Source organism: Vigna angularis, chromosome 10 (assembly GCF_016808095.1).
Source record: "Vigna angularis cultivar LongXiaoDou No.4 chromosome 10, ASM1680809v1, whole genome shotgun sequence".
Taxonomy (NCBI): domain Eukaryota; kingdom Viridiplantae; phylum Streptophyta; class Magnoliopsida; order Fabales; family Fabaceae; genus Vigna; species Vigna angularis.
Window position 1 is genome coordinate 2,406,009 of NC_068979.1, and position 11,133 is coordinate 2,417,141.

The 11,133-nt window shown below is 40.4% G+C and overlaps 1 protein-coding gene across 4 annotated transcripts; it reads left to right on the forward strand.

Moving 5' to 3' along the window:
* Positions 1-4,738: 4,738 nt before the first annotated feature.
* LOC108334163 (putative glucose-6-phosphate 1-epimerase) lies at positions 4,739-10,434 on the forward strand. Of its 4 annotated transcripts, XM_052869414.1 has the most exons (11): positions 4,739-4,903; positions 4,995-6,359; positions 6,474-6,570; positions 7,107-7,320; positions 7,505-7,579; positions 8,045-8,101; positions 8,184-8,347; positions 8,506-8,640; positions 9,258-9,360; positions 9,585-9,684; positions 9,800-10,434. In XM_052869414.1, exons 4-11 carry the CDS (start codon positions 7,210-7,212, stop codon positions 10,006-10,008), a joined length of 954 nt encoding a protein of 317 aa, XP_052725374.1. In that variant the 5' UTR covers positions 4,739-4,903; positions 4,995-6,359; positions 6,474-6,570; positions 7,107-7,209; the 3' UTR covers positions 10,009-10,434. The 4 variants fall into 4 exon arrangements, with proteins under 4 accessions (XP_052725374.1, XP_052725373.1, XP_052725376.1 ...); XM_052869413.1 differs by having other exon boundaries at positions 4,995-6,570; XM_052869416.1 differs by lacking the exons at positions 4,739-4,903; positions 4,995-6,359; positions 6,474-6,570 and adding an exon at positions 6,621-6,882.
* The last annotated feature ends 699 nt before the right edge of the window (positions 10,435-11,133 follow it).

Sequence of the window (11,133 nt, forward strand, 5' to 3'; positions counted from 1 at the left end):
CTTTGGAATGGGAAGAGTGGGTCAATGGGCGAAGGAGACTATTTGAGCTGTGGTTTTGAGTTATAGTGGCAATCTAGAGGTAAGGTTATGTTAACAGATGGTTTGAACAAAGAGAAAAATTTTCGACTTGTTCCGGGAGACTTAATTTTCGAGGACGAAAATTTTTGTTGTTGGGGAGAATGTAAGGAATCATAATTTAAAAAAAAAAAAAAAAAAAAAAAAGAGAACGGGGAGGAAGGGACGTGCGCTGCCACAAAGGGGCAGTGAACGTTGCTTCCCCTTTGAAAACAAAACCAAAAGAAAACAAGAAAAGGAAAGAAAAGAAGAGGGAAGAGTTTGGGAGGCTCGTGGGAGATAAAAAGGGGTATGGGTCTGCACTTAGGGAGTGAAATCATTGCTGCCAAGTTTCTGAGAGAGGTGAAGTTGAAGCTGCAAGCAAGGTTTGGTTCTGCATGTTGGGGAAAAGAAGAGGAGAACTTTTGGAGTTGGAAGGAAATCAAACTCTCTGGAAGTGATTCAAGGAAGTCTTCAAGAGGTAAGGGGAGCTAGATCTTTTGTTTGATTGTTGATATATACTATGTTTAATGCAAATCTGGGAAGTTGGGGATGAAAAATTTGGGGTTGTTCTTGGTTTCTGGGTTTTCTGGAAAATCTGCAGAAATTCTGCAGAAACGCCGTTCTTCCAATTTGATTTCAAATTGGACGTTCGTCCAAAATGGCTGAACGTTCGTTCAAGTGAAATTGGTCGTTCGTCCAAATTATTCGGTGGTCGTGAGCGTTCGTCCTAAACTTAGTATTTTAGTGGGACGTTCTTGAACGTTCGGCCTTGGTCTCAAGACGAACATCCATAGGTTGTAAGTATAGCGTTCGGCCTTGATTATTTTAGCATTCGGTCTTAATTGAGTAAAGTGATTTTAGAACGTTCGTACAATGGGCTTTGAGCGTTCGTTGTTAAATTGGTATGCATAGGTTTCAATCTTGAGCGTTCGTTAGTAAATTGGTAACTGTAGCGTTCGGCTTAATTCTTGAATCTTAAAACGTCCGCCGTGTTGAAATAGTGATCACAGGCGTTCGTCCTCCAAATGGTGTCCGTCCTGATGTTGAACGATAGGTACTGGTTTAAGTCAGATTTTGAACGTTCGGCCTGATATTTGGAGATAACGTTCGTCCAGTTTATTTAGTGACGTTCGGTCAAATGGTGTTCGGCCATTTACTTGGAAATGGCGTTCGTTCGTTTTGGTGAATAAGTAATTTTAGACGTTCGTTCTTATCTTGGTAGTTCAGGAAGCGATCGTTCGATCTGGATATAATTATTTTAAGTTAGTGATCGTTCATAACGAACGTTCGGTTTTGATGACGTTAAGTTCATATAGAATTCTCCATAAGCAGCGTTCATCCAAGATAGTTTTGTGAGCGTTCGTCCTTTGTTTTGTGAGCGTTCATCCTTTTTAGTATTCTAAGTTTGAATCTTTGTCGTTCGGCATTGGTATGGTTGTGATGTGAGCGTTCGGCCTTGGTGTTGCTGTCATTATGAGCGTTCGGCCTAGGATCTGATAACGTCCGTTCTTATAGTATTCAGGAATCAACGTTCGGCCACATAGTGTTGAATCCAATATGACGTTCGGCCTAGTTGTATTTAGCGTTCGGTTCTAGCGTTCGTCCAAACTGTGTTAAATCTCATAGCGTTCGTCCAACTAGCATGGTAGCGTTCGGCATTTGTGTTCGGTGAATAGTGTTCAATCAATTTTAGCGTTCGGCCTATTTGAATCTAATAGCGTTCGTCCTGAGTATCAATCTCAGCGTTCGGCCTTATGGTGTGATCGGTTAAATAGCGTTCGGCCTGCTGGTAATAGCGTTCGTCCTAAGTATCAATATCAGCGTTCGGCCTAAAAGTGTGTTCGGTGAAATAGCGTTCGGCCTGTTGGTAAATAGCGTTCGTTCAATACCGTTCGGCAGATAACGTTCGTTCAAATAGTGTTATGAAAATAATGGGTTTCAAGTTCATTTCTCTTGAATTGAATTATGTGCAAAATGTTTGGAAAATATATACTGTGATGGGATTTATGTGAATGTATGAAATACGTTGGATTTAATGTGATATCGTGGAGGTAGTTGGTCATTCATAACTTGGGATAAGGTTTAACGTAACAGTATAATTCATGGACGTAATTCCATGATCCTCAAGGAGAGGATATATGGTGGTGTTTTGGGGTTGTATAGAATAATTACATGGTAGCTCAGTTTTGGGGGTCATCCTGAATCTCCAATGGTCCTTCTTCTCATGTAGAGAGGATTGAACATGTGGTGAGGAGTAGCAGGAGGTCCTAGTCTTGGATGCTTCCATATGATCCAAGGTGAGTAATAACGGATTAACCTCGTGATTGTGGCCGGGCGGGAGTGCCCAAAGTTCCATCAGGCGGTAGTGCCTAAAGTTCCATCAGGCGGTAGTGCCTAAAGTTCCATCAGGCGGTAGTGCCTAAAGTTCCATCAGGCGGTAGTGCCTAAAGTTCCACCAGGCGGTAGTGCCTAAAGTTTCATCAGGCGGTAGTGCCTAAAGTTCCATCAGGCGGTAGTGCCTAAAGTTCCACCAGGCGGTAGTGCCTAAAGTTTCACCAGGCGGTAGTGCCAGGGCGGGAGTGCCCAAGTTTCACCAGGCGGTAGTGCCAGGGCGGGAGTGCCCAATTTCATAAAGCCACCACGAGTGCAAGACCCGCCATAGCGGTAATCATTCTAGTCCGGACGAGTCGGTCAATAAAGCAACAAGTCGGGGTTTAAAGTAAAAAGTCTTGTGATGTCAGTTTACCATGTTTGGATGAATGTTTACATGTCATGGGAGTGTGTGAAATATGGATCAATGAGTATGCTTTAATTGTTCGAATGATTGCATAAATTAACTGTGCTGTATGTATAACATGCTTTTTATATCTAGCTCACCCTTGCATTGTTTGTGTTATGTGCTGTTTGGGTATGTTTCTTTGGCGATGATCATCCACTTGGATGGGAGCAGATGTTGAGGAGGAAACTTTGGGAGCAGCTCTTGATGGAGACGGCAGTGCTGCAGCTTAGATGTCTAGTTTTTATTTCGTAAACTCGTTTTATTTGGAATGATGTTTTGTGTATTTTAAGTTTTAAATTCTCCGTAATTCCCATAGAGGAATCCTAATACTCCAGTTGTCAATTCCGCACTATTCTGAGGATGACTGTATTCCTTATTTAACTCTTGACTGCTTTCCTATATTATGCATGATGAGGTCTTTATTATATATGCATGACGTATATAATTGGGATGTCACAAATACAGCCACAAATCCTTTTCCTATGATCTTCTATTTTCTTTTCTTTTACCAATATTAAAATGAATCTTTCCTTTTCCTATGATCTTCTATTTTCTTTTCTTTTACCAATATTAAAATGAATCTTTCCATGTAGGCCGAAACGGTTCAGTGCAGCTAATATTTTTTTTTAATAGGTTCGGAAGTTCCTGTATTTACGGGTTCGTTTTAATTGAATCTTTTAATTTTAAAAATGATCAATTGAATCCCTAATTTAACATAATTAAATAATAATATCTTTTCTTTTAAATACAATGAACGGCGTTAATTTTTTAAACAGGAGACATACTGCCCCCACAGATCACCATCAGGCTTTCCAGTGTGCTTTGTCCTCACTCGCACACTTTCTGGGAAAACTTCCCAGAAGGTCACCCATCCCAGAATTACTCCAGGCTAAGCACGCTTAACCACGGAGTAATTCTGGGATGGGTGACCTTCTGGGAAGTTTTCCCAGAAAGTGTGCGAGTGAGGACAAAGCACACTGGAAAGCCTGATGGTGATCTGTGGGGGCAGTCGATGGTCCCTGTGAGTTGCCGGGGCGTTACAGATGGTATCAAAGCCTAGCCTCTCCCAGTACGGTGTGGTTCGAGGACGAACCAGAGCGGAAGCTGGTGGGCATGTGACACCCGGGCACGGAGACGAGGGCGGGGAGTGACGCCGGTGCAAGAAGCATGGTGCAGGGGGCACAGACAAGGAGCGGCTCCTGGCAGCTTCGGGTGGAAGGGGTACATGGACGAATCGAACATACACCGGAATGAGAGGGATCTGGAGACTGTATAGGTATGGGACTATACGGTTGAAGGATAGCTTAAAGGAATTGATTTGACTACTCATATCACCAAAATGCATTTGCTTTTCGGTGGCCTGACTCATAAGAACTCCATGGTTAAGCGTGCTTGGCCTGGAGCAATTCTGGGATGGGTGACCTTCTGGGAAGTTTTCCTGGAAAGTGTGCGAGTGAGGACAAAGCACACTGGAAAGCCTGGTGGTGATCTGTGGGGGCAGTCAATGATCCCTGTGAGTTGCCGGGGCATTACAGACTGGAAAGTGTGCGAGTGAGGACAAAGCACTGGGAAGTTTTCCCAGAAAGTGTGCGACTGAGGACAAAGCACACTGGAAAGCCTGGTGGTGATCTGTGGGGGCAGTCAACGATCCCTGCGAGTTGCCGGGGCGTTACAGATGGTATCAGAGCCTAGCCTCTCCCAGTACGGTGTGGTTCGAGGACGAACCAAGCGGAAGCTGGTGGGCATGTGATACCCGGGCACGGAGACGTGGGCGGGGAGTGACGCCGGTGCAAGAAGCATGGTGCAGGGGGCACAGACAAGGAGCGGCTCCTGGCAGCTTCGGGTGGAAGGGGTACATGGATGAATCGAACATACACCGGAATGAGAGGGATCTGGAGATTTTATTTGCAGGTGGCAGAGTCTGACGTGAATACATCGACCTCTATGAAGGGTGAGGATGACGGGTGAGTTACCGCCCTTTCTATATCACTCACTCTTGCTTCTGTATCTGATTTTCTCCGACAACCAAATCTATGGCTTCCGATTCTTCTCCGAATTTCAACAACGGTTCGTGCCGCTCCTCTCTCTGTCTCTTCTTTCGGTTTTCATTTTCCGAATTTTCTGATTTGTTAATTTATTCAAACCTCCTTTCTGATAGGTCCTTCTTCCCCCGACGACTCCCTTTCCAGCCCCATCAGCAACACCTTCTCTTCTCCGGGAAGTAGGCGCCGCCGCCGCCGCTCCTCCACTCCCTCCGCATTCGCCACTCCGTCGGAGCGCTGATCTCGATTCGCCTCCTCCGAAGCCACCCCAACCGCGCCGCGCTCCCGCTAAGGCGTCGGCGGAGGTGGGCGCGTTCCCGTCACACCTACATCCACAACATATGACGCGGCGGCCTCGTCTGACGGCGGCGATGGCTACGACATGGACGACGCCAGGCCCACCTTTGTGTGGGGCACTAACATAAGGGTGGAAGACGTGAACGATGCTATTCACAGGTTTTTGAGGGACTTTAGGGAAGTGTCTTCGTCGCAGGGCGAGGATGACAGGTTGAACTTGCACACCGAAGGGAAGTATGAGAAATTAGGGATGACGGGTTTAACCGCCTATGCCCTCTGCATCAACCTCCTCAACCGCCACGCCTTCTCCTTCTCGTCCAGGAATGGATATATGAAGGATGTACTGAAAGAACAAACCTTGTCCCAGCTTCAGGATCAAACAATTTGGCAAATTTTGAAGGCGAGAAGTGACCATCCTATTTTTAAACCTATTTTTATTGTGGGAATTTCAATTTCTTTTTTTGTGTGCTCTGTCTCAGTATATTAAAAAGAAAGAAAATGGTCAGTGTTTCCGTGCTAAAAGAAAAAAGAAAGAGAAATTGAAAGATAAGCCCGGAATTGCGGTGACAAATCCATTTTGCACACCTCATTGGAAGAAATACCGAACATCTACGCATGCCCTTATAGTAGTATGCTGAAGTGATGTGATGCCTCTGTGTTGTGTGTTCTGTGTTTAAGACAAAAGTGTTTTTTTTGTTTTTTCTATTGGTTTACATCTTGAGATGGATTCATCCATCACCTTCGATTGTGTTGTGCTGTGTGTTGTGTATGTGACTCTTGATTCTGTCCACCACAGTCCAAAGAAAAAGTAGCTTTCAACCCTGTACTGGAATGGTGTATATTTTATTCTGGTTTTAAATCTTGTACACAAAATTAATGTAGTTTAATTGTCATTAAAAAATGTTTAAATTTTTTAACGGTTTGTACATGTGTACATTTACTTTTCGTATCTCCACGTCCAAGAACTAGATCTCTTCAGCAGCCAACAGACACAGAATTTACAAGACCGGTTTTTGCTCCTTATCTTAAGCTTCTGTAAAAGTTTTATCTCGCCTTCACACAACATTGCCACCTACCATTTGCTGTAGTTTTTTTGGTTTTTCAAATCTTGGGGTTGTTGAAAGTTCTGAACTTTCTTGATTCAATTGCAAGTATGGTCTTGAATGCATACTTCTAAGAAAAGGGTACCTTTCAACTTTTTGAACGCTTCTTCTTCGTCATGTATGTATCTATGTACTTGATGAGCATGTGCTGCCTCGTGTCATTGGATGTGTGAATTTTCTTAACTCATTTCACAGAGGTCATGCATTATTCTGGCTCCTACTGCTGCTTCTCTCTGCATCCAAGACCTGGTGTCGGTTTAGACTTAAGAATTCCTGATTCCGGATTGTTGAAGTAAGTAAACTTATTACCAGTGTTTGGTTAATGGGAGATTTATTATTCAGTATTCTCTTGAGATTTATTAGTGTTTGGTTTTTCTTCCTTAATTTGAATTTTCCTGAAGAAATTATGGTTATTGTATTCTGCTTATATTAAAGAAAATTTTAATTTTATTACAGCTGTAATATATGTATGTGTGTATGTATACGTATGTATGCGTGCGTGATTTATTTATTTACTGATAGTTATTATGTTTTTTCAGTGTTTAATTGTCTTTTTCTGCTGTGAATCTGACAAGTTTTAAGGACATGTTTGGATGTGTACCAGGTAGATTGGTATTCAATTGCTAAATGTTCAGTGTAATGTTTCTGCTCTTGGCTTTCTGGAGTTTTCGTGGAATTCTATCACACATTCCAGATTCTTGTTTAAATAGGTTTATTGTTCCGTAGATCTGAATCATACCAGTGAGAAGAAATTTTGAGTGAAATTGGGTGTTGGGATTTTGGATTTAACTGACGAGGAGGCTAATTCACGTGTTTGTTACGGTATAGGTGTGAGGTGGAGACCCCTTCAATCCTCTGGCATTTGCATGTTCCGAATTTGAGAAGCTTAATAGGATTTTGCTGAAGAAATTTAGGATCTGCATTAATTTGAATGGGGCATTCTGCAGCCGTATGGGACTATAGAGCAGCAACTGAAATTACAAAGGACTGGAATGGAATTGATCAAGTTCTGCTTCGGACCCCAAGGGGTTCTTCGGCACGGGTGAGTAATTGTTCATTGCAAAACTGGTGTCGGTTTTAACATTTGGTAAAGTTATGATTTTAAAATTTACTATGACATCCAATGCGAATTCTTGATGTGGATAACTTGGTCTGTAAAGATATTTGTAGTTTGAGTAATTTAATTACTACGATTACTTAGATTAACTGTTTTTTCTCGAAATTAGGTAAGCTTACATGGGGCGCAGGTCACTTCATGGCGGAATGAGCACGGGGAAGAACTTCTATTCACAAGCAGCAAGGTATGTCTTTCAATTTTGATTGAAAATCAATTTGTACATTTTAAATTATATGAATTTTGTTAGTTGTCAGCGCTGATAAGGAAAACATGTCAATATTTCATAATCTTGCTTTCTGAAAATTTTCATTTTGGGATAATCTGCATTATATTGCAACTGGCATGTGAAGGGCATTGGCCCAAATAATCAATAAATTTAAGAAGAGTTTGGATTTTGATGAATCATAGTATTCTATGCTGTCCATCAATCACATCGATGCAAGAGAAAAACAGGGAAGAATGGTGCATTGTAGTGCTTTTGTCCTTTGGAACCACTGGGGTTGAATACTGGTATAATGAAAAACTTTGACGGCAAAACCAACTTCTTAACTGATGCTTTTGTAGGAACACAGAACTTTAATCAATTATACTTTTTAAAGAGGCAAGTAGTAATAACTAACTGTTTTGTTTCATTTTCCATTATCTGTAGGCAATTTTCAAGGCTCCAAAAGCAATTCGAGGAGGAATTCCCATGTGTTTTCCACAGGCAAGCTTATTCCTTTTTACGTTCATTTTATATAACTTGTAACATGCATACTTACATATCTTGAGCTGAATTTGTTTCACAGTTTGGAAACTGTGGATCGCTGGAGCAGCATGGTTTTGCAAGAAATAGAATGTGGGCAATTGATGAAAACCCTCCTCCTCTTCCTGGGAATGACTCCAGTGGGAAATCCTTCATTGACCTGGTGCTAAAATCATCTGAAGAAGATATGAAGTGCTGGCCACACAGGTATGAATAGCATGATGTGACAGTATAACAGGGATATCCACTCTCCATGTGTTTGATAATTTGAATCTGGCATATATGCACTCGATATTACTTTTTCCTGTGTTTGACAGTAAATTTCAAGCAGTAGTAATCTAACGATTGTTTAATAATTGTACCAGTTTTGAATTCCGTCTTCGGGTGTCTCTTGCAGCAGATGGGGACCTGACTTTGATATCTAGAGTCAGGAATATAAATGGCAAGCCATTTAGTTTCTCATTCGCGGATCACACATACTTATTGGTTTCTGACATTAGGTATGGATAATTCTTTGTTGTACTTGGTCTGCATTCCCTTTTCTGAGTGTGTGGGATGATGTCCAACCATCATTTTTCTTTTCCATAGTAAATTGATTGCTGAACACTTGATCGGAGTTTTATTAGCACTAATGGTACTTCCTTGTTCAATATTTATAGTAGACAAATATATTTGGTTTTTGTTCTGAAACGTGTAGTTTCTGCATTTGCTGAATGCTTTAAATTGTGGGATTTTAACATTCAAGCAGATCTTAGAGGACTGTTTCTCTTCTTTAGAAACTAATAACAACTTACACTCTAATCATTTGAAACTAGCATGGATACTCTATATATTAGGTGGATTCTTCTCCGAATACTGCAATTATGAGTTTTATTCATGTCAGTTATCGGGAAATATGTAAACAAGTGATCAGTCGTAATGAAAGTACAAAGTTCTTACACAGCCTATAGAATTTGTAAGCATTTGAAGCAAACTACTGTTTGCAATGCTTGTTACCTATATAGATTCTTGTTTACATATTTTTACTTGAACTACCTCTCTTTTGATTGTTTTAGAACAGGAAATTTTATTTTAAGATTGACAATCATTATTAACGTCACATTAACAATTTTTATAGTGAGATAAGGATTGAAGGTCTGGAGACACTGGACTACCTAGACAACCTTTTCAAAAAAGAACGATTTACTGAACAAGGAGATGCAATAACATTTGAATCTGAGGTAAACCCTTCTAGGTTATATTGATGTTAACAAAATGTAGACATTTATAGTTCCATGCTGCAATTTAAGCTATTACTTCAGGTTGAGATAAATAGAGCACTATATTCCTGGCCTATGCTGCAGTTTTGTCAATCACACACAGTATCCACTACTAAAGTCTTTTGGTTTTGACACAATGAAGGCTAATGAAGATGTTTTTAATATCCATACTTCCTTCATGGCAGGCGGATCGAGTTTATCTTAGCTCTCCAAACATAATTGCAGTGCTAGATCATGAGAAGAAGCGAACATTTGTTATAAGGAAGGAAGGTCTCCCTGATGTTGGTAAGCTCTAAGTAGCAAATTTTTTCCACAAACAAAATACAAACGTAGATAAGGTTTCGAGTTGTAGAAAATATAAAATCAGTCCTTTTCATCTTAACTTTTATGGTGTGTTCAGCTGTGTGGAATCCATGGGAAAAGAAATCAAAATCCATGGTAGATTTTGGTGATGAAGAGTACAAACAGATGCTTTGTGTTGACGGGGCGGTGATAGAGAAACCGGTGAGCTTGAAGCCGGGAGAGGAATGGACCGGTCGGCTGCAGCTATCAGTTGTGCCATCAAGTTTTTGCAGTGACCGTCTTGGTCTTGACAGAAGTGGTCTTTGAGGAATTGTACAAAATGGGTCTGAGTTAATGCTGCTACTACATCCAGCAATGTAGCAGCATCTAGTTGTAGAAATAGTGCTGTTCAGTAGGAGTGTCAGGTTTTATGTTGTTATGATCTTAGGCTAGAAATAGTGCTTTATAGAGGCCTATGTTTTGTGTGAGAATGGCTTTCAAGTGTTACCAGGTCATTAGTCAGTTGGTTCCTTCCGTTCTGCTATGGATGCTCCTTCTTTAAGCATTAGATTTGTTGAGTTGGTGCCGAGTTTATTCTCTCCATGGATTTGATGATATGTTCCACGGCATGGATAATTTAGCTTTGGTGTTCCAATTTGCTTATATTGGATGGTTACGGCTATGATCTGCCTCTCATGACAGAGATAAAACGAGTGATTAGTGGACAATGTGATCATGCATCTTTTTTTGGCATTTTCCATTTTACAGTGATACGTGCATAATTCAATAACCTTCACATAAATTTTGTATACTATCACTGTTTTTATTTCATGGTTAGTTGGCTGAATTATGCTATAAATGGCTTTTAAAGTAATCTAGAAGTCAATATTTTTATTATAAATGATGTTTACAATTGAATGACATTGTCAAGAATTCTGATGTTGACTGTGATGTAATTGAATTCATGTCTGTATTCAATAAAGTGGGTCAAAAGTGGTGCGTCAAAAAGCAATAGCACTTCTCCTGCTTTGTACAAATGGGACCGATGGGCTGTGCATTAAAAGGTTGAAGTTGCTGAGATTCGAGACATTGCGGTTGGTTATTCAAACTATGAATCGGTATTTACTTTTTTCCAACTGAGCTTCATATGTTCATCTGCACTTATAATTATCTTAATTTTTTCATCATTTACCAGTGGTTTCTTTTAAGAGGTAAAATTTTTGTGTTCAATTATATTCTCGTTATATCACTCTCCAGTCATAATTCTCATAACTTCAAACTTATTTTTATAAATAGTTAGTATTATAATATATTTTTTAATGAAGTCTGGTATTAGTTGAAAACAAACTCAAGCACCAAAATACTTTCCTTTACCATAGAAATAATCCTAAAATTCTCTTGATCATTAACTTTCAGGTTAACTTTTTCTGTGAAATTTTTTTCCCAGAAAAA

What these genes read in the sequence shown, in the direction of transcription:
- LOC108334163 (XM_052869413.1), top strand. Translation starts at nt 7,210, where the DNA reads ATGGGGCATTCTGCAGCCGTATGGGACTATAGAGCAGCAACTGAAATT. An exon ending in CAAGGGGTTCTTCGGCACGG is followed by an intron (nt 7,321 to 7,504) that starts GTGAGTAATTGT and finishes TCTCGAAATTAG; the next exon opens with GTAAGCTTACATGGGGCGCA. An exon ending in TTCCCATGTGTTTTCCACAG is followed by an intron (nt 8,102 to 8,183) that starts GCAAGCTTATTC and finishes TTTGTTTCACAG; the next exon opens with TTTGGAAACTGTGGATCGCT.